General features: G+C 42.7%; 1 protein-coding gene across 1 annotated transcript in view; it reads right to left on the reverse strand.

Moving 5' to 3' along the window:
* Ddc (dopa decarboxylase) overlaps window positions 1–23,589 on the reverse strand; it is a 96,078-nt gene that overhangs the window by 10,171 nt on the left and 62,318 nt on the right. The window contains exons 8-10 of the mRNA XM_090332218.1: window positions 23,063–23,157; window positions 18,442–18,509; window positions 5,359–5,435 (exon numbers count right to left, since the gene is read on the reverse strand). Coding sequence (XP_090188344.1) covers window positions 5,359–5,435; window positions 18,442–18,509; window positions 23,063–23,157 — 240 coding nt within the window. The remainder of the gene's footprint in view (window positions 1–5,358; window positions 5,436–18,441; window positions 18,510–23,062; window positions 23,158–23,589) is intronic.

Consider the following 23,589-nt stretch of genomic DNA (forward strand, 5'->3'; position numbering starts at 1 on the left):
TCAATGCTCACCCCTGTCAGCTACTCAGGAGTTAAGATCGGAGGATTGCGGTTCAAAGCCAGCTGAGGCATGCAAGCCAAATGGTTAGTTCAAATTAATCACCCAAAAGCCAGAAGTAAAACCAGGAGTCAGTGGCACTTGCCTAATCCTAGCTATGTAGGAGGCAGAGATCTGAAGATTGAGGTTCAAAGCCAGCCAGGCAGGTAAGTCCATGAGACTTTTATTTCCAATTTACCACCAAAAGATAAGTCTATGAGCTTCTTATTTCAAATTAGCCATCACCACCACCCTCCCTCGCAAAGTAGAGCTTTGTTCAAGTGGTGGAACACCAGCCTCAGTGAAAACACTAAGAAACAATGCTCAGGCCTGAATTCAAGTACTAGCACCCAGCTACCTTGAACTTTTAGTCCCTCGGGCACCCAGAGGCATGCATCCCAGAGTGCACAGGGAAGCAGCATGGGTGTTTCAAGATGGCTCAGGGCATTGACCAGGCGCGCATCACAAGACTTGGGCTGGCAGAGAAGGGAGTCAGTTGCTTGCTTTGGGAATCTGAGCCACTAATTCAGGTGGCCAAGGCATGGTGTAACTTGTAAGCACCCTCTGTGTCTTGGGCAAGAGCTGCTGTCACATGGCTGGCTGTAGCAGGCTTTCACCATGTCAGCCTGGGGCTAGTACCGAATGCTCCCTCCTTCCTCCACACAGGAGGGTATATGTCATGGTTACAGGAAGCTGATGTCATCCTCTGACTGCCATCTGGCCTCTGGGAGAAGACAGTGCTGGGGCCCATACACGATTTCTTGAATAAGCTTTAGGTGCACCACTGAGACAGAGCCGGCAGTTACCTGGACACCACAGCTCCCAGCCTGCCCTTGCTTCCTTTCCACCTGTGGCCTCTTGTCAGTAGCCAGATTATTAAATCAAAAGTGGACAGCAGAGTCATTGGACATAACCTGGCCATGCTTCACAGAGACCCAGACTCTAAACACAACACAGGTACCGATTACCAGATACCTGCCATGAGAAAGAAGTGATGAATAGATAAACTTCCCACCTACACCCTTTCAAGTTTACACAATTGTATCATCCAATCTAGAACCACCACTTTCTATTTAAATTCATTAAAATGAGGGGAAACTAACAATGGAGTTCTTCAGCCATATGAGCCACCTTTCAAGGGCTCATTTTCCATTGTAGGTTGGTGGCTGCTGAGGGGGCAGGGAGGAGAGGAGAGGGTAGAGCAGACCACTGCAGAACATCCTGATGCACCGTACACCTTGGAGACTCAAGGAAGAGGGCTTATACATGGTAGCTTTGCGAACCAATGCACCATGGGGGTCAAGGTGGACTCTGAGTCGCTAAGGACGGGGGAAAGAAGAGCTTCCTCGAAATTCAATGATAAACCACCCCGTATCTCAGCAATATCCTGTGTAGATGTGGAATTCTAAAGATGTCTTACATGCCTAGTAAGTCTTTAAAACTTCATCAGATAGAGGTGGCATAGACAGCTAAAAATGGCATAGAGCTAAAACAACAGAACCAAACAATGTTGAAAAAAAAGCTAGATAAGAAATAGGACAAGATTTTGACAATGTATTCTAGTTGGATTATGCTGGATTAGGGAATCCTCTTGGTTTAAGATGAGATCTTTTCTACTTTCCAGAATGCCAGTCTTTACTAATGAAGATTATATCTGGAAAGCCCTTGTAACAGGAGTCACCTCTTTTCTTCCCTTCTCCCAGCATTGGATAGAGCTTCCCATTGTAAACTTTGGTGGGTGCTGGTAGCTCACACCTGTAATCCTAGCAACTGAGGCTGCTGAGATCTGAGTATTGCCACTTAACAGCAGCTTGAGCAGGGAAGTCTGTAAGATTCTTTCTTATCTCCAATTATCACTTGCCCTACTGGAGCTACCAGCAAGAAGACGGGGCTTCCCTTGTAGGCTGTATGTTCTGGTACAAGACAAAGGTGACAGGCACATAAGCAAGGCGACTGCTAACATTGTCATGAGAATCTGAGAGGAGATCTTCTGAGCCAAGGAGTGCTTGCTTACATGGGAAGGGCTCAAGTGGGGCAGAGGGGGATGTCTTCTCTGAGGACTCTTAGTGGACTGCACTCAGCTGGGACCAATGGAGATGTGGTATGCTGGCCAGGGACTGGCTTCTTTGATCTGGCCAGGGAGCCTCCGTGTATTTATCCAGAGTATCTGTAAGCACTGGGCAGATAAAGTTAAACCTGGCAAAGATTCTAACCTTTTTTCTTGAGGCAGCTCTGTGTACAAGTGAGTGTGTCAGATTGATAGAGAGCTTCATTAAAAATTTCACCTTAGCCAGGCACGGTGGCTCACACCTGTAATCCTAGCTACTCAGGAGGCTGAGACCTGAGAATCGTGGTTTAAAGCCAGCCTGGGCACTAAAGAACAAGAGATTCTTATCTCCATTTAACCACTAGAAAACAGGAAGTGGTGCTGTGGCTCCAGTGGTAGGGTGGTAGCCTTGAGCTAAAGAGCTCAGGGACAGTGCCCAGGCCCAGAGTTCAAGCCCCATGATTGACAAAAAAGAAAGAACGAGAGAGAGAGAGAGAGAGAGAGAGAGAGAGAGAGAGAGAGAGAGAGAGAGAGAGAGAGAGAGAGAGAGAGAGAAAGACTTTCACCTTAATTGCTGTCATACTACTCCACACTCAAAGTTAAATCCATTTCCAGTCTGGAGCCTATTTTCTCGCCAGTCCCAATGAAGTTTGGGTCAAGTCGTGTCTAAGTTCCCTTCCATCACTAATACCTTATGATTCCATTATTATCTAAGAATGACAGAAGAGAAGTTCCCAAGAATTGTGGACTGTCATTCATGCATTAAATCCCATGCTCAACCCCACAGTGCCAGCAATGAAAGGTTAAGAGGGAGTAAGAATTGTCCCACTGTCACCGTTTCAAGAAGTGACATACTTATGTACATTCTATTCTGGACAGCATACGGTGATTAGTGTAAGAAATGTGCTGGAGGGAACTGGCTCAGGTACCCTTCATCCGTTTACTTGGTCAGGATCTCAAATGATTTGTAAGATTTTTTGAAAGCAATTCCTAGATGGGTTCTTTTAGACACCCAGGAAAGTTGAACAAGTCAGGAAAGCAGCCACCAGGAAGAGTACTTCTGATTGAGTGAAGTCTCAAAGAAGAAAAACAGGACAGCCAGGAATGGCTAATGCAGATTACGGAGGAATACTGAGAGGAAAAAGCTGGAGCAAGAAGTTACAGATCTCAGAAGTTACAGGCCAGGTCAATTCAGGAAGAAAAGGCTTCAAGGAAAAAGGTTCCAGGATTCCTATCTCAGTGACATAAAGGCAAATGGAACGAGAAGGCTGGCTAATCTGCGCTTAGCTGAGTCTCCCAGCTGTTAAGTGAAGGCAGAGAAGTAGTATATAGTACTTGTGTTTATGGATGGCTTAGATTCCTGTGAGGATCACTTCTGCACTATGTGTGGGAACCCTGACATTTAAAGATAACATTTCCAATTACACCATTTTTGAGAAACTGGAGAACATTCCCTTGTATCTCACTGTACCAGGGAAAGATCTGGCTTTATCCTAGGCCACCAATAAAGTCTCCGTATAGACGTACTTGGGACCCTTAAGGAGTAGGGCCAAACCGGTCTCCAGTGGTTCAAGACTATAATCCTAGCTAGTCAGGAAGCTGAAAGCTGAAGATACAGGTTCAGAGCCAGTTTCCACTAGACAAATCTTTGAGATTCCTAACTCCAATTAATCAGCAAAAAGCTAGAATTTGTGTTGTGGCTCAAGTGGTAGAGTGACAGACTTGAGCTGAACAAGTCAAGCAAGAACATGAGGTCCTAGATTTGAGCCACACTACCAACACACACACACACACACACACACACACACACACACACACACACAGAGGATGAGAGGAATGGGAAGGTGGTCTAGTGGGAAGTCCTTACATCATCAAGGTAGTGTCCTTGGAGGACATGGAGGATTTCATTGGTCCTCTCTGCTTCTCTGTTTCCTTGTATCTTCTGCAAAGGCCTGAATTGTTACAGCTGCCCCATCTTGGACTTGAACCTTCAGAATCATGAGCTACACAAACCTTTCCTCTTTGGAAGTTAATTGCTTCTGGCATTTAATTATAGCAATACAGAGCTACCTTATACACTCAACATGACTCTGACACCTCACCATGCCTCCTCTCTGCTCTGGTCTTTGAGAAGGACATGGCCAAAATCTAAGACCACTCAGCACTATTCGTGCTGAGCCTTTGTAACTATCACACCATTGACAGCAGCACAGGCAACTCATCTACATCAGTGTGCACTTGAGTGCACACTGATGTACCACCCAATCCAACCTTCTTCTGTCAGTTTATCCCCTCCTTGTGGTATTGGTGAAATGTGTTTAAATCCAGCATTTACACTTGTCATTACTGTAAGGATGCTTCTGGATTCACTGGAGATGCCTGGATTTATTTGGAAGGTCTGCAGCCATACCCCATCTGTCCCGATATCTACCCTGATTGTTTTGTGTGTTACTACTAGGACTCAAATTTATGGCCTAGGCATTATCCCTTAGCTTTTCCTCTCACTCCTGGTGCTCTACCACTTGAGCCACAGTTCTGCTTCTGGCTTTCAGGTGATTAGTGAGAGATAAGAATCCCATGGAATTTCCTGTCCAAGGTTAATGTCCAATCTCAGTCTTTATATCTCAGGCTACTGAGTGAGGATTGACAACCCCCCAGTTTCCCCAGGGGACCCCCTTTCCCATAGTTTAGTGTGATCTCTTACACAAGCAATGCAAGGTTTTTTGATAAAGGCTGTGAGTAGCTAGCTTCCACCTTGAAAGAGCATTTCCCCAGGGCAGCTGACTTTCAGGCCTAGGCAGCTGTAGACACCCCTTATCTACCCATTTTGGCAGCAGCCATAAATCCTAGTCCTCCATGATGAAGCCCCTAGTTTTCAGGTCCACCTCAGGGTTTTCACTTCCTCTCCACCTCCTCTCCATCCCCTACCCTGCAGTTACATAGGTCACCACAGACAATAGCTGGGACTTCTCTCATGTGAGAAGGGGTCTTGCTGGCTCCTTGCTGGCAATAAACAGTCATCTCCTGCGGGAGATTGAGCCTGTTTCTCTCCTAGGATTACAGGTGTGAGCCACTCGTGTCCAGCTGATGCTCCTGCTGGTGCAGAGCTTCTCCCAGTGACCCAAAACTTTTAAGCCGGCAGCACCCTAGGAAGTAGCTTCAAGGGCAAAGCTAGGGGGCTGGCACCTGGCCATCCCTGTCCTGAGGCACCTCCAGTGTATGTCTGATGAAAACAACCCCCTGGAAACCTTGAACATGCAGCCACATACACTTACCTGAGTCCTGGTGGCTGTGCTTCAAATAAATGGGATCCAGTTTAAAGGCTCCTGTTAGGTCAGTTCTTTTTTTCACCCTGGTTCAAGAAAACAAATGATTGAGTTTCATGGCATCATGGCTTGGTCTGTGCTGCCTACTCCCCTGACCTGGCTTTGCTCAGGAATCTGCTTCCAGGACCCTGTATGATGACCTATACCTGTAATCACAACCACATCCCTGCTCATTATCCTGGGTCAAGGGAGTTCTCCAGAGCACTTTCTCCCTCTCCCTCTCCCTCTCCCTCTCCCTCTCCTTCTCTCTCTCTCTCTCTCTCTCTCTCTCTCTCTCTCTCTCTCTCTCTCTCTCTCTCTCTCTCTCTCTCTCTCTCTCTCTCTCTCTGTGTGTTGCATAGGGGGTGGAGGAGACAAAGGCATAGAGTAGAAACAAATATTAGGTCTTAGCATGCAGCTTCTAAAACCCTGCCTTTGCAATAGAAAGAATGCCTTGCTGGATGCTACTGGTTCACATCTATTTACAAGCTACTCAACTTGGGAGGCTAAGATCTGAGGATCCTGGCTTGAGACCAACACAAGAGGAAAATCATGAGACTATTTCCAATTAACCATCAAAAAAAGTCAGAAGTAGAGGCTTGGCTCAAGTGATAGAGTACTAACCTTGAGCAAAAACATCCAAGAAAAAAATGTGAGTTGCTGAGTTTAAGCCCTTATACACACACACACACACACACACACACACACGCGCGCGCGCACGCACGCACACACGCACGCACGCACACACACACGCACATGCACGCGCACATGTACACGCACATACAAGAATGTCTTCAGTGATAATGAGATGACTGGTGTCTGGGGCCAGACAAGTAGTTTCAGGATAGAGACTTCTGGCCAGAAAGCTCAAGGCATTATTGATTAAAGGTTGACTTTCAGACTCATCACCCAATATATAGGGAAGGAAGATGCTGAGTTGACTCGTGATTTAATAAACAGAGAGTCCCACTAAAAGTAAGATATCTGTTTATCCAGCTTCTTGTTACTAAAATGAGGAGCCAGTACCCAGAGAAGGCACAATATCACCCCCATCTCCTCTCCATCCTATCCCTTGATCTACTTGTTCCTTTGTATTGTTTATAATTAAACCATCAAGGTAAATAAAATGCATTCTTAAATTCTGAAGATGGTACTAGAAAATTATGCAAAGACAGCTCATGCATGGAACACTAGCTACCCAGAAAGCTGAGATCTGAGGGTCATTGTTTGAAGCTAGCTAGACAGGAAAATGTAAGGCTTATATGTCCAATTAACCAGCAAAAGAATCTAGAAGTAGAGCTATGGTTCAAGTGGTAGAATGTCAGATTTGAGGGAGGAAAAGCTAAGGAATACTGCTGAGTTCAAGTCTTAGAACCAACGAGAGGGGGGCAAAGAGACACAGGCAGAGCCATAGAGAGACAGAGGCAGGGGAAAGAAGGAAGAAAGGAAGGAAGGAAGGAAGGAAGGAAGGAAGGAAGGAAGGAAGGAAGGAAGGAAGGAAGGGAAAGAAGGAAGGGAAAGAAGGAAGGGAAGGAAGGAAGAAGGGAGGAAGGGAGGGTGGGAGGGAAGGATGGAGGGAGCGAAGAAGCAAAGAAGCAAGGGTAGGAACTCCAGGACCTCTGACTTTCTGGCTTCATTGGCCAGAAATGTAGGGAGCAGCTCTTGAAGTGTGTCTGCAAGATAGACAACAAAGACTGAATCTTTGGGTCCATTGCAAACTCGACCACTTGAGCCACAAGCCCACTTCTGGCTTCTTAATAGTTTTAAGAATCTCAAGAACTTTCCTGAGTTAAGGATCGGTAGCTCACACCTGTAATCCTAGCTAGTCAAGAGGTTAAGAACTGAGGATCATAGTTCAAAGTCAGCAAAAGCAGAAACATTGGTGAGAATCTTATCTCCAATAACTTAACAAAGAAAGCTGAAAGTGGGTTTGTAGTGCAAATGATATGTTAACTTTGAGCAAAAGCAGCTCAGGGTCAGTGCCCAGGCCTTGAGTTCAAGCCCCAGGACTGGCAAAAAAAAAAAAAAAAGAGAGAGAAAGGAAAAAAAAATCTTCCTGCACAGGCTGGTTCTCAACCACAATGCACAGATCTCAACCTCCTCAATAGTGAAGATTATAGGTGTGAGCTCATATTATGGTCTTTCTTTGAGTATGGTCTTTCAGTGTCAGGGTAGACTCTGTGCCTAACCTTAGGAAAGGGAACAAAGAGGGAAAAAGGGATATAACTATGTATTACTATCAGCAGGATTTTGCCATTCATCCAAATGTTTTCCATGAATTCTGGCACTGACTTGAGTTTAAATTTTTTAATTAAAATTGTTATGCGAGCTGGGCATTAGAGGGCCTGTTGTAATTTTAGCTACTTAGAAGCTGAGAACTGAAAGATTTACTATTCCAAGTCAGAAGCCAACTTGGACAAAAAAAAAAATGTCTATAAAATTCCATCGCAGAATGTTATATTGAAGATGTGGCTCAAGTGGTAGAGCACCAGCTGTGACTTTTAACATGAGATTTTAAAAGTCCTTCTAAAAAACTGTAGAATGTTTGTCTAGACATGTTTGGTATATTCATTTGTAACCATCTTTTGTCTTTTTGCTATTATAGGTTTCTTTTTTTAAAAAAAGACTGCATGTGCTATTAATTGCAGATGTAAAATATACAACCTTAAAGAAATTTGTCTAAGTCAGTGTTGGTGGTCAATGTTTGTCATCCTAGCTATGCAAGAAGCTGAGATCAGAGCATAGTAATCATTCAAAGCCAGCCTAGACTGGAAAGTGTACGAGACAGTAATCTCCAATCAACTGCCAAAAAGCTGGAACTGGAGGTCTGGCTCAAGTGGTAGAGTAACAGGCTTGAGCAGAAAAACGTCAGGGTTCAAGCCTCTGAATTCAAGGTCCAGTGTTAGCACAAAGAAAAAAATCTATTCAGAAATCCTACTGAATTCTTTTAATGTCCTCTCTCATTCCCTCTCTCTCTCTCTCTCTCTCTCTCTCTCTCTCTCTCTCTCTCTCTCTCTCTCTCTCTCTCTCTCTCTCTTGTACAGGTGAAGCAGATCCACTCTTGAAAAGAAGTGTGCTTCTCATTTTTCACCATTAAGAACAAGTGGTTGTTTTGAAAGATACCTTAAAAAAATCAGACTCCTATTTTATTAAGACTTTTTGGCCTGCCTGCATGTTGACTTGTCTAGTGTTTTTTCTTTCTTTCTTTCTTTTGGTACACATAAAATAATGTTGCCCATGAATACAGTGAGTGCTAATTTAAAACCTTCCAATATTAAACCACCCAGCCATACAGTATCTGGAATAAACACAACTGGATAATGCAATAATATTTTCAAAATATCATCATATATAATTTCTTATTATGTCTGACTTTCAGTTTTAATTTTTTTTTTTGCCAGTCCTGGGCTTGAGCTCAGAGCCTGAGCACTGTCCTTGGACTTTCTCAAGGCTAGAGCTCTACTACTTGAGCCTCAGCACCACTTCTGGCTTTTTGCTATGTATATGGGGTACCAAGGAATCAAACCTGGGTCTTCGTGCATGCTAGGCAAGCACTTTACCACTAGGCCAAACTCCCAGCCCCTCAGTTTTAATTTTTAAATGATGATCTTCCTTTACAGCTTTTTGGCTCAGCTTCTTACCTGGTTTTAGAATTGATGTGAACTTACTTTCACAAAACAGCATTGAGTTTCCCATGAATTACATCTCTGATGAGTCTAGTAAGTTCCTTTGCCCTTTTTTTAAAAAAAAAATTTGTTATCAAAAGAATTTGAATGTCGGGCAACAGTGGTGTATGCTTGTGATTGAGGTCTTACCATAAGCCATTAGTGACTGAAAAAGTTTTGGACTCAAGTCTCACCAGTGGTGAAGGTTGTGAAAACTTCCCCCTAGTGATGGTATAGCACCACGACCAAAGACTAATAACTAAACAAGGTCAGACTTGTCTTATAATAACCAGCTGGATGAAAAAAAAATTAAAAAGAACCAAAGGGGAAGCAAAGAAATCTGTAGTCAATATAACAGAAGTACACAAACATAAAACATTTTGTGATAAAAGACATGGGGGCTGAGAGTGTGGCTTAATGACAGAGTTTTCCCAGTATGCATGAAAGCCCCTTGGTTAAATTCCTCAGTACCATATACACAGAAAAAGCCAGAAGTGGTACTGTGGCTCCAATGGTAGAGCGCTAGCTTTGAGAAAGCTCAAGGATAGTGCCCAGGCCTGCAGTTCAGGCCCCAGGACTGGCAAACACAACACAACACAACACAAAACAAAACAAAACCTGTATTGGGAAAAATACCTACTAGGTAGGTACTCTGCCATTTTTCAACATAGGACAATAGCTGCCTTTGGTTCCATGTAGAAGTTTCTTTCTTTTGGAAAGGATTTGATATTAAAGGGATATTAAGCTCTAAATGGACTGGTTCACATTACATTTGCTATAAAAGACTCAAAATACCCAGTAAAAAAATCAAAAGCCTATGAACAGAATAATGAATTCATTAGGAAATGTATTTACTGGGTTTGCCATGATTGCCAACTCTAGAAACTTCAACTATCCTGTCCATTTTAATATTGAAAGAATTCAACCAATGTGTTTGTGTTAAATTATGGACTAACCATTGGTTACATTTCATTAAACAAGAGAGAGACAGTTATTGTAAGGAATACAAAAAAATCCAATAAGAGCACTAAGCATCTATTTATATGCTATTCGTTGAATTCATAAACTCTTCAGACATCTGTAAAAATCTCTCAACTTGGGACTGTTAAATTTAAGAGATGCAGAGAGATACCTGCCCTATTTTGAATCCTTGTTTTTACTATTCCTCTTATCTGAATTCTGTTCTATGATGGCATTTCACATTTCTGCAATGATGTCTTAGCAAAATAAAATATTTTTATCCCATGGGTATTCAGGATAGTGGAAGGGCAGGGAGGGGGGCAATGTGTCAGAGAACTTCATTCACTCCCACCTCTGGTCCCCAGTTTGCAGGGCAAGATCTCCTCTTACTACAAACAGGCATCAGGGATCACCTTTTACTGCACATGCATAGCTGATCCCACTCTCTTCCCAGCAGACAGTCTATCTAGTCATGTATTGTCTTTATGCTGCATGCCTATGGGGCTGAAAGTCAGGACTGTTTTTAGTATTTAGAGAAAGAAGCAGTATCAACCACAGCTTAAGTTAACACAGAATGAACATGAGAATCTGATTTGGACTCATTCACACTAGAAAACCGTCCTATCTTTCCTCAGTTTCTTCTGCATCCATGAGAAACACATTCTCTGAGCTTGATTCCCTTGTTGTTTATGAGATGCCAGTTGCTTTCTGGGCACGGGCCTGCCCTGAGATGCAGAATTCTTTTTACATCCAGCACATCATTGCATCTGGCCATGTATAATTATGTGCATTGTTTTATGGCCACTGAAGTATGAACTCAGAGCCTCACACTTACTAAGCAGGTACTCTACTACTATGGCAGCACTTTCAGCTCTCTCTCTCTCTCTCTCTCTCTCTCTCTCTCTCTCTCTCTCTCTCTCTCTCTCTTCCTCCCTTCTTCCCTCCTCTCTCCCCTCATCTCTTCTTTCCTCCTCCCTCCACCTTCTCTACCCCTCTTTCTCTCCCCTCCCTCTCTCTCCCTCCTCCCTCTAAGTCTGTCTCCCTCCCTTCCTCTCCCTTTTCCTTCTCTCTCCCTCTCCCTCTCTCCACCTCTCTCTCTCTTCCTCCCTCCCTTCCTCTTTTCCTCTCTCCATGATGTCCCTGGGTTTTTCTTTTCTTTTCTTATCATATATATTCAGGCTGGTCTAGAACTCCAGGACTCCAGCAATCCTCACATCCCAGTCTCTTGAGTAGTCGGGACATCAGGCATGACCAAGCACACTTGGAAGGCTTCAACATTTGGAGTACAAAATTGCCTGATCCAGGTAGCAGGGAGCAGAATTCCTACTTCAGGAAAGCTGCCTGGAGGATTCAGTGTGCTGATACCTCAGAAAGTGAAGAGCTACATACGTCAGTATTGTTCCAAATGTAAAATTCTTTTCTTGCTAAATGCTGTTGTTGTAGGAAATGTCAGAAGCCAGTGCCTCTCAGGGAGAGTTTAGGTGCGCTTGCGTTGCCAAGTACAGAAAAGACTTGGAAGAGAGCAGGGGAATTTTTTTCCAGACAGCCTGAGAACTTGGGCTGCATTCTGCTTCCTGCAGCCTGGTGCCGCGATCTTACTTGGCACAGCACCTCTTCCAAACAAAGCATGTGGTGACCGACGGCTAATCTGTAATGGGAGTTCTCCAGGAGCCTCCTATTGGCATGTGCCCAGGGCAAGGTCTGCAGCCTGACTGTGGGTGGCAGGACACCCCGGGGGTTGTGCCAAAGTGGAAAACATGCTCCCTGCCCAGGGCTGCTCCCCTCCAGGCCTCTGTAATTATGAAAATGACCCTTTAAAGAGCTCTCATTACTCCAAGGAACATTAAAAAAAAAGCTGCACATGTATGCAAAAAAGTAACCCACCAATTTTTAAATGCAAGTAGCTAAACATTTTTAAAGAAATTTAAATCCAGATGGACCAAATAACATTCACTATGGAGGACTTAGGGCCTGAAGTAGGCAGGCTGACACTTCATCTTAATAGAGTGTTGTGCTTTCCCTACCTCAGGGATTTTGCACACACTGGCTGTGCTCAATTCCAGGTGAATGTCCTCTAGACAGTTCTCTGATCAAACATCATTTTACCAAAAGGCTTCCCCTGGCTACCTTATCACAACTGATCAATGTATCCACTGACGGACAATCAGCAGTTTTCCCCAGCACATATTACTATACCTAGTCCCTCCTCATGTTTCTCACCTGCTCACCCAAGCTCTTCCCTTTACATTTTCCTTGCTACATAGACAGCAACCTACATTAACCTGCAATTTATTTTATTTAGTTTCTTGATTTCCTTTGGTTATGTTTTATTGCTGGAAACTTCATCCCGTGGCTGAAATTTATAGAGGATAAAATCAATGTTGCTCTTGTTGTAACTCCATAATACTCCAAATCAAATCCCTTTCTAATTAAACTATGACCTTTCTCTTAACTACAGTCTGAATGTTTATGTCACTGTAAAACTATGTTTTATTTGTTTCTTGTGTTGGTACTGGCGGTTGAACTCAGGGCCTGGCACTGTGCCTCAGCTTTTTCTCTCAAGGCTAGCATCCTATCACTTCCGGCAGCACCTCTACTTTCAACTGTTTGGGTGGCAAATTAGAGACAAGAGTCTCATAAGCTTTTCTGCCTCAGTTGGCTTGAACTGTAATCCTCAGATTTCAGCCTCCTGAGTAACAAGGATTACAGATGTGAGCTCAGGTACCTAGGATCTCCTCCCAAATTTCTATGTTGAAATTGTTATCCTGAAGTGATGAGGAGGTAGGGCCTCTGGGAGGTGTGGAGTCATGAGATAGATCTTCATGAATGGGATTCATGGGTACTCCTTATTAAAGAACCCAGAAACTCCTATACCCTTCTCTAGGACATGACAAGATGATGCTCTGTGTGAGGAAATGGACTAGCATGGCCTGACACAGAATATACCAGGGCCTTATTCTTGTACTTCCAGCCTCAGAAACTATGAGAGGTAAGTTCTGTTCTTGATAAGCCATACAGACTATGGTATTTGTGATAGCCTGCACAGACTGATACATGTATAAGGGTTTAGATAAGTCAACATCAAAAGCCCATAAAGGAGGCCAGGAACATGGCCTAGTGGAAGAGTGCTTGCCTAGCATACATGATGGGTTAGATTCCCTTGGTATCACATACACAGAAAAGGCTGGAAGTGGTGCTATGGCTCAAGTGGTAGAGCACTAGTCTTCAGGAAGCTCAAGGAAAATGCCTAAGTCCTGAGTTCAAGCCCTAGCACTGGCAAAAAAGTCCATAAAGTCTTGGTTTCCAGTCCATGGCAGTTTGGTGGAGCCTAAGCTAGGACTCAAGCCTGTAATCTTAACCTCTTGGGAGGCAGAGATGTGGGGACTACAGTTTGAGGTCAGCCCAGGCAAAAAGAAGTTTTTGAAACTCCATCTTCACCAATGATGGTGCACAGTGGTGCAAGTCTGCCATCCCATCTGCTAGGAAAATACAAGGAGAATTTCATTCCCAAGCAGGCTAGGGGATAGACAGAGACTCTGTCTTCCCTTATGATGTGCTGACAGGACATAGGCCCCAAAACAATAGTGCCAATTGATCATAGACTGAAATCACAAAGACTGTGAGTCAAAATAAACCTTACCTCGGTTTACTTTTTCCCTGGCATTTTGTCATAGTAACAGAAAGCTGACCAACACTAAACCTTTTATTGTTGCTCTTGGTTTGGAGTAGGCTTTTCTAAATTGAGCTATTCCTTTACCAGCATCACCTGCTGTATATTATGAATGAACAAACACTAGCAGAACAATGTCATGGGGAAAATATTCACTGTGGGAAGGAAACAGCCAATTTCTTTGAGGAAAAATGGGGAGTTAAGTGTGTGGGACTAGACCACAAGAAAATCCCAATTTAGTAAGAATCAAATAGGAAATAGTAGACATAACTAAGATACTGAGGTTCAACCTAAAGTCATCTAATTTAACTTCCAAAGATAATTTCTTGTAAACATTGCTGTGAATTGACTTGTGTCCCTTTCTAATTTGTCTGTTTGAGGATTAACCCCAGGACCTTCAACTGTGAATCTACTTGGACTCAAGGCCTTTAAAGAAGTGATTAAGGTAGAAGGAAACTGCCAAACAGAACTCCTTCTTCAGAAAAACAAGCATTAGGACCTGGACACATACAGAAGATCAAGTGAAGCTTCAGGTAAGGGTGCCATCTAGAAGCCAAGAGGAAGCCTGTCAACATGCTGGCATTGAACTTGACCTTTAACTTTTGGCTTCCAGGATTGTGCATGGCAGTATGCACGACAGTCCCAGTAAACTCCTGCAACCACAGCGCTCCAAAATATAGACACAAATGTTCTTGTTCAAACAGCAGCCCATCTAGGTCCACTTCCATCAATCAAGATTTTATGTCATTTTATGCCCAGCACTGGTGACTCACACCTGTCATCCTAGCTATTCAGGAGGCTCAGATCTGAAGATCAAAGTTGGAAACTAGCCTAGGCAGAAAATTCTGTGAGAATAGTATTTCCAATTAACCAACCCAACCAAACCAAACCAAACAGCACAGAGGTGTGTGCTGATCATTTAATATTCAGTGACTTGTTTTTTTCTCAGGCTAGATACTATAAACCGAAAATTCTTGAAAAGTGTTCTCTTCACAACCCATCAGCTCAGGAGGCAAGTAGCACACTGACACATAATTAAAATTGTCTTTGAACCTTTCAAATGAATAGAGAGATAGGAAGAGCCCTAGTATTATAACCATACCCTCCATGGACACTCCCCAATCCAGGGATAAAGACAAGCCACTTTAGTCATCACAGGATGACTTGTGTGCCTAGGACAGAGGTTTCATTTCATCCACAGGCTAATTACCCTTTACAACTCTTCTCTCTTGCAATGGCCTCATCCCCATACCTCCTGTGTCTTCATCCAATGTCACTTCCACTTTCTCCTATATCCCTTCACAGGCTGTATCCAGCTGATACTGAGCTGCCAGGCAAGATCTATCTGAATGAGCCAGCACAGGAAAGTGTATGGAAAACTCAAATAAATCTCACTATGTCACAACTAAAGTGATCTTTCTCCCAACTCTACCACAGGCATCACATAACCATAAGCAGAATGCTGCATTTATGATGGTCCTCCTTACCAGGTGTTAGAATTTGCCTTGCAGACCAGTAAACATTTGTGATCCCTGATCGCCTCAGTTTCCTCGTGTGTAAGGAGGAATGGTAATGTCCAGGTCTTCCCTCATGAGGGTTGCTCAAAGGATGGAACTAGTGAAGAAGAGGCCCAGGGCTAGGAATTTGGGTTAGTGGTGGAGTGGTAGCCTTAAACAACAACAACAACAACAAAGCTCAGGGACAGTGCCCAGGCTCTGAGTTCAAGCCCTAATACTAGCACAAAAAAAAAGAGGCCTATATGGACACCTCACAATAGATGAGAAGATCTGAAATATGTGGTACCTGTGTAGGTACCACATTGTGTGTCAATGGAATTTTATACAGGCATTAGAAAGTATAATATCATGTCATTTGCAGGGAAACAGATGGACCTAGAACAAATTATATTAAATGAAGTAAGCCAAATCCAGAGAGACACAAACAGCCTATGTTTTCTCTCATATGTGGAATCCAGATCTAAAATGCATCAAGACATGCTAAATTACACAGGACTGGACTCTAGGCATCCACACAGAGTGAGATCCAAGGTGAATACTCTTCGAAGAGGAACACAAAGGCTCAATGCCTAGGTGCCTTTACTGATACAACATAATGTTTATCAAATTGAATTCCAGGAAATGGAGATAAGAGTTTTTTTCTTAAATGATCTTGTTTTTCTTTTCTCTTTGTCTTGTTTATCCATTTTCGGGAAGCCTCTCTGTGCTCACAAGGCTAGTACTCTACCACTTGAGCCACAGTGTCATTTCCGGCTTTTTCTGTGTATGTGGTACTGAGAAACCCAAGGCTTCATGCACACTAGGCAAGCACTCTACCACTAAGCCAGGTTCCCAGCCCTAATATTTTTTTTAAATAAGTGAGCTCTATAGGGAGTTGGCATCTATCTCCACAGCTGAACAGATGTTGTAGACACTGTTTTACCTTGGAGGTGACGAGAGATGCCTGCCATATTGCAAATCTCTCCACTGGCTGCCCTTGCCCAGCGGCACTACACACTATCTCAATAGCCTCTTCCCACCCATCCTGCAGGCTGGCTTTGTGGTTCCTTGGGCTGGATGCCTGGCTGACATCTAAGGCTGCTCTGCACCTGCTCAGGTACAGGTAACTAGGCTGGCTTTCTGATGGGTTTCTCCATTTTCCAGCTTTTGAGCATCTTCTCAAGGGACCAAACACCCAGCACAATAAAACAGATGCATTATTTGTTTCTAAAAATACTTACAGATAATACAAAATATAATGAAAAGAAAAACAAAAATATATCTTCCCTAAAATTAAACTCTGAAGGAAGAGATTTGGGTACCCCGTGTAAGCTATACTTAATGTGTTACACCTTTGATAAAATGAAAAGCACATCATGTGTACAAGAGTGTACAAAGCACACTCATGCTTCTGAGAGCAGCAGTGTTCATACAGCCTTATTAGTATTGATGATAAGGTGGAGTTGAATATGTACAGATGCTAATTGGTTTTAAAGTTTTATCAAAAAAATTTTGGAGGGAAGACAGTACAAAGAATCTGATCTGAACAGAAGAACAGGGTGTGTGATTTGTCTATAGATAGCCTTAGAAAAGGACAAACTGATTATTTGATTAACTAGGAAACCACCATTATTTAGGTTATACGAAAGCTTCAGTCTCTGCTTTTTCTTTTTTCTTTTCTTTTGGTAGAGCTTGTACTCAGGGACCAGGCTGTCTCCAGTATTTTACCACTTGAGCCACTGCTTTACTTCTGGCTTTTTGGTGGTTAATTGGAGATAAAAGGTTCCAGGCTTATTTTTTGTGTGGCTTGGGTTTGGCCCCAAATCCTCAAATCTCAGCCTCCTGAGCAGCTAGAATTATAAGCCTGAGCCACCAGCATCCAGTGTTCCCTGCCTTTTGTTTGTTTGTTTTCCAGTCCTGGGGTTTAAACTCAGTCTGAGCACTGTCCTTGGGCTTTCTTTGCTCAAGGCTAGCACTCTACCTTAGGTCAGACTTGTGACCTTTCTTTGTTTTTTTGTTTTATTTTTTAGCCGATGGTGGGGCTTGAAGTCTGGGCCTGGGTATTGTTCCTGAGCTCTTTAGCTCAAGGCTACTGCACTACCCCTTGAGCCACAGTGGCATTTCCCATTTTCAAGTGGTTAATTGGAGTAGAGTCTCACGGACTTTAGTGCCAGACTAGCTTTCAACTTCCATCTTCAGATCTCAGCTTCTGAATAGTTAGGATTACAGGTGTGAACCACCACACCGGCCTTTTTGACTTCTTTTAACATGAAAAAAAATATACAATTCAGTATATCCTGAGCCATTTTGTGATGTAAACATTCTGAAAAATTTTGTAATCTGTAAATAATTCCTATAAACCTTTGAAAAATCTCCAAATTTTGTCATTTTGTATACTCTACAAAATTCACTTAATTGTGGTCCCATGATTAATTAACCAAATCTTTCCCTTTTCTTCCCTTCCTTTCTTTCTTTCACTTTGCTCAATCTGCTCCCCATTGCTTTCTGACAGTATGAGAGCTTTGACTCAGCACTTAGGGCTTTTCTTCAAGGCTTAACCACAGCTCCATTTCTGCCTTTTTGGTGGTTAATTGGAGATAAAGTCACAAGCTTTCCTAACCAGGCTGTCTTTGACTTGTTGTTCTTAGATCTCAGCTTCCTGAATAGACGGCCTTACAAGCATGAGTCATAACACCCAGCTATACCACTATTTCTTAAAGCATTTTGTGTGCAATATAATCCTGTTGACTTTAGTGTTTGAGTTTTTTCTTACTTTTAATGTAACTATACTGGTTATGGAGCTGCTATGATGAATTTCCAAAGTCCTAGGATAGAGGGCTTAGAAATACTTGTAAGCATTTAGACTTAGATTGCTTTCGTTTTGCATTAATTTTACTGGGGCCCATGATGAAGCTGAGAATGAAAGACATATGCACTGAATTAAACACGCATGTACTGAGACTTCCTCCAATTTGTTTTCGTTAGCTGCTAGATAAATCAAATGGCAGATTGTCTCTCTTTGCCTTCTCTTTTCTTGCGCCAATGTGAGGTAACAGTATGTTCTTGATAAAAGCTGACAGCAAGAGTTAAGATTTAGCAAGAATTCCTTTGGTGATTCAGAAGAGGAGGTAAGTAGTGACGTGGCAACCTGACAGGTATCCTCTGCCTGTGCAGTCTTCTCTGGAAGCTTTCTTTCAGGTAGGTTCTATTTTTGCAGAGACTGGGGCTCCCAAACCCAGGCCTGACCAGGGAGGAGACTTACCACATGGCAGAGCAGTCAAAATTCACCAAGAGCCATTTGTGGGGATTAAAGTTAAAAGAATCTGCAAACTGTCAAGGAATAAAAACAATCACAAGAAAACCATTCAGTTATAAGTGGTTACAGATAAAACAAGTTCCAGCGCATAAATATTTATATTCCCACGGAAAAGCATCTCAGATTGACATGTCACATAACATTTTGCATTTTCTTTAAGAATCCTGGTAGAAGATTTGAAATATTTAATGAATAAGCCCTATGTCTAAAAGTTGCATGGATTTGGCCTATGAAATATTTTATAGCCACTATTCCTTCTATTTCATAAATTAGCAAAGTTCTCAAGAATATATCTGTCATCCTAAAAATTGTGAGACATTCTAGAGGAGACACGCATATTACATTTAATGGGTAGGCTCCTTTGCCAAGATGATGTAAGATTATGATTCGTCCCATTTACCTGAGTGCAATTTCTTCACTTTTCAAAGCAATATCCAAGTTTATCGCATCCTTAACAGCTATAGGTTTCTTGTCTGAAAGACCATGGGTAACAACGACTGCCAGTAACTGACTCCAGCTCCTTGCATAGGATTTATAAGGAGGAATTTTTTTTTTCCAAAGAGAAAGTAAGAGATTTCAAGCATCAGGAATAGCAGAGGAAGAAACCTTTATTTCCATTGCACTGGCAGGAGGGATACTTTCTTAACGTTTTCCATAATGTAAACCTTGTTAAACAATTGGGTAAACAAATGGATCCATTTGAAAGGATGAGGATTTGCCTTATCCTTTCAAATGGATCCTGAGGATCCTGACTCAGGCCCTATTGAAGTAGAAATAAAGGCAACTGACAATATAGTCCCAGGCTAGCTCAATTTCCCAAAGGGAAAATGTTTACTCTTTCCAAGTCTTCCAGACCCTTCTTCTCTATCTAAGGTAATCCAGGGACAATTCCTGTGAAGACAGCAAAGGTTTAAGGGCCTATGTTGGCGTCAGCCAGGAGCCATTTGTTCCATGAATGCCAGCCTTCCAACATCCACCCATTCTGGAGGTGCAGATTCATTTCCTCCCAGGTTTCAGAAGAAAAAAATAGTAATTTTGAGAAAGGAACAGGAAATTACAGCAAGTTTCATTTGTTGATAAAAGGAAACAAAAGGTTAAAGAGGAGGTTTGTTTGCAAGGGATTTTATTAGTTCCCTCCTCTGGGGTTGGTCTGTTAAACTCCTTTCATTACCCAACAGTGATATTTTCCTGCTGTTGACAGAGAGGAAGGCCCTTATCTCCAAGGCTAGGGCCACAACAGGATATTGCAGTCTCGCTTATCTGACCCAGTGAGCAGCAAAGTCCTCAGCCAGGCAAGGAGAAAGAGCCTGGAACAATAATGGAGGAAAAATTGAAATGATCCTTGTTGGAGGGTGAAACCCTGTCGCCTGTTGATAGGGCCTCCCTGAGTACACTTCATGTTCATGGTGATCTAGCTGTCAGTCACCTACGAAAGGCAAAACCTCAAATTGTCCTTTTTAGGGGAAAAAGTCATGAAACCTTAGCCAAATACCTAGAAGGAGCTAGAAGTCTCAGGGCCAGTTTGTACCTGGAAAAGCATATAAATCCAGGTAAATAGTCTTCATACTAGGAAGCACTGTTTTCTATTACCTCTCTGTATCTTATCCCTCATCCAAAATGCTGGGGACTAGAAATGTTTCTGGTTTTGGATTATTATTTTTAATTTAGGTATATTTGCATCTCCGTAATGAGATCCCTTTGGAATAAGATTCAAGTCAAACACAAAATTTAAATACTTTTGAAGATGTACTTTCAGCAAATAGCCTGAAGATGATTTTAAATAACTATATATATATCAAATATTTAATTTTTTACATAAAATAAAGTTTCAGGCTATAGAATTTTCTTTCTGCAACCACATAAATATGCTCAAAAAGTTTCACATTTTGGGGTTTGGGAGTTTCGGGTTGGAAATGCTCTTCTCTTTGGGAGATTTATTCTTCATTTTGTAACACTAAACACTCATGAAACTCTTACCCAATATCCACGGAGGGCTTGGTATCGGCAATCCTATGATAAAAACTGCTCCCAGGCTAACAAGATTGCAGTGCTTAGAGAGATTTTTACAGGATGCACTGAGGCCCCCTTAGCATCCACCTAAACCACAGCATGTAAGAAGTACTTGATCAGCAATTATTGAAGACTGATGGAATGAATGAAAGAATGAGGATACAAACCAGAATGTCACTTTACTCATTAGCAATAAGGAGATCATTCTTTTCAAAGATGGAGACATTTGTATTCTGTACCTCTGACATTCACTTTCCTGGTGTTAGAGCATTAGGAGAATTCCAAGTAGTAATTAGAAAATTGATTGGCAAGACAAGAACAGAGAGGTGTTAAGGAGAACTTTCTTCAAATCAGAGTGCTAAATAATGAGAGCATCTAATGCATGCTCAGTACTTTCATGTGCTGAACGGTTGCTATGCCTCTTAAATATGATTATCATTTATGATATTTATTTTGTGAGACCTACAGAGAATATCCAAACTGCACAAGGATATACAGCCAGTCTTAAGCGATTCACACTCAGCAGTCTATGACAAAGCCTGCCTCGTCATCTTGTTTCACTTACAGGGTCAGGGGTCACACTACCTCTATCCCTAAGCAGAAATTAATTCCTCCTTAGACAATGTCAATCCTGAGTTTTACTCTCCTCCCTTGAGCCCAGCACAGTGGTTCATGCCTGTAATCCTAGCTACTCAGGAGGCTGAGATCTGAGGATCAAGGTTCAAAGGCATCCCTGCACAAAAGGACCTGAGACTCTTATCTAGAAATCGGGAAGTGGGGCTTAGCTCCAGGGTAGGGTAGTAGTCTTGAGCTGAAGAGCTCAGGGGCAGTGCCCAGGCCCACAGTTCAAGCCCCATGAACCACAAAGGAAAATAATTTTCTTCCCTGAACACATGGCCATGAGTAACTTCTTGGGACCCTTTGTTGTATTAATAAGTTCCTGGAGAAGGAGACTTGTGCCCTATGAGCTGCCACCAACATAAGATCCTGCCTGAGTCGGAAATAACTACAACACAACTCATAACTCATTTCTTTGTGGTAAGTCTACTATTTTACATTTTGCTGTTCTGTGGAGAAGCAGAGCCCTGGTCAATAATTTTGATTGCTATTTCTGAAAAGCAGCAGGTGTTTCATTTGGCATTACAGGCCACACTTGACTGTTTCTGGAAGAGACAAGGAGGCACTTAAATGCATTGTGACTCTGGGTGAAGTGGTCATGATGTAGTACAGCATGTGAATTCCATATTGAGGCTGACAGTTGAGAACTATAGGTTGGTACTTTAAATGACCTTATAAGTAAAGTGCACAAACACTTTATCTGGTCCTTAAGTATTTTCTTATACTTTCGTAGTCCTGTGAAATACAGGTGTGAGTGGATGTGGACTAGAGTAGAAAATGATGGTTAGTCCTGGGAGGTTTTCAAGAAGACAGGCCATACCACTAGAAAAGGTTCTCAGCCCCTGTTCTTAAGGGAGTATAATTTGCAATAATCACTAGAATTGGCTGGAAAACAATTCGTTGAAACAAACCACAACAGTGAGAAGTTGAGTGATTACCCCTTCTGATTAGCTTCTGATGACAGGTGTAAGCCACCATGCCCAGCTTACCCCTTCTTTAGAACTGCTAGTTCTAGGGCTTGAACTCATGGCCTTGCTATTTTTTGTTCACACAGCCACTTTAACGCTTAAACTATGCAACTACTTCCTCACTTGTTTAGTGAATTTTTTTTGCCAGTCCTGGGCTTGAGCTCAGGGCCTGAGCACTGTCCTTGGGCTTTCTCAAGGCTAGAGCTCTACCACTTGAGCCTCAGCACCACTTCCGGCTTCTTTCTATGTATGTGGTACAGAGAAATCGAACCCATGTCTTAGTGCATGCTAGGCAAGCACTCTACCACTAGGTCAAACTCCTGGCCAGATAATTTCTTTCTTTTTTTTTTTTTTTGCCAGTCCTGGGGCCTGAACTCAGGGCCTGAGCACTGTCTTTTCTCAAGGCTAGAGCCCTACCACTTGAGCCACAGCACCACTTCTGGCTTTTTCTATGTATGTGGTCCTGAGGATTCAAACCTGGGTCTTCATGCATGCTAGGCAAGCATACTACCACTAGGCCAAACTCCTGGCCCTTGGTGATTTTTTTTTTGGTGCCATTCCTGAGGCTTGAACTCAGGGCCTGAGTTCTGTCCCTGAACTTTTCTTGCTCGAGACTAGTGCTCTACCACTTGAGCCATAGCTTCACGTCCAGCTTTTTTGAAACCTAATTAGAGGTAAGTTTTTCCTAGTTCCTGCCTAGGCTATGAACCAGAATCCTCAAATCTCAATCTCCTAAGTGGCTAGGATTACAGGGATGAGCCTGGCTTTCTTGAGTGATTCTTATAAAGGGAGAAGTCACTGATAATGTAGTTTTTTTTGATGGCCTTGGGATAGAGGTAGCCCAGTAGTAGAATTCTTACTTTATATGCATGAAGACAATGTGGGATCCGCAGCAACACACACACACACACACACACACACACACACACACACACACACACACACACACACAGAACAAAAAGCACACCTACCTCTACTCCATTCAGAAGATGTCGGAACTCAGGGCAGATGAAGGCACTGCCTGCATATGCAGCATCGATGTGGAGCCATAGGTCCTCCTTGTTGCCTAAAGCCAAAAGCAACTGATGAGTTCTTACCTGGACATCTTCCTTTGGGGTCCAGAGAGAGGATCCCATAAATAAGCAAGCTCCCAAATACAGACCGATCTGGGTTCAACTCCTGCTTTAACTGTTCAGCAGCTGTAGTACTTTGTCCATCTCCTCTGAGCCTCATTCGCTTTATAGGCAAAATGGAGATGAAAGTGGCATCTATAGCTTCAAATAATAACTTAGGTAATATTTGTAGTGTGACTATCAGGGCACTCAGGAGATTCAGTAAGAAATAAATGTGATTTCTATGGCCCTACACACCCAGAAAATAATTGAAGGAGGAGTGACTTAAGAGAAGATCGGAGGGTTCTTCCCTAGGCACATGAGGGCACCAGTGCCAAGTGTCAGTGGATTCAGTGTCTGCCTTGGTTCAGATCAGTGGATATATT

The sequence above is a fragment of the Megascapheus bottae genome, chromosome 5 (genome assembly GCF_031878675.1).
Source record: "Megascapheus bottae isolate mThoBot1 chromosome 5, mThoBot2.hap1, whole genome shotgun sequence".
Lineage (NCBI taxonomy): Eukaryota > Metazoa > Chordata > Mammalia > Rodentia > Geomyidae > Megascapheus > Megascapheus bottae.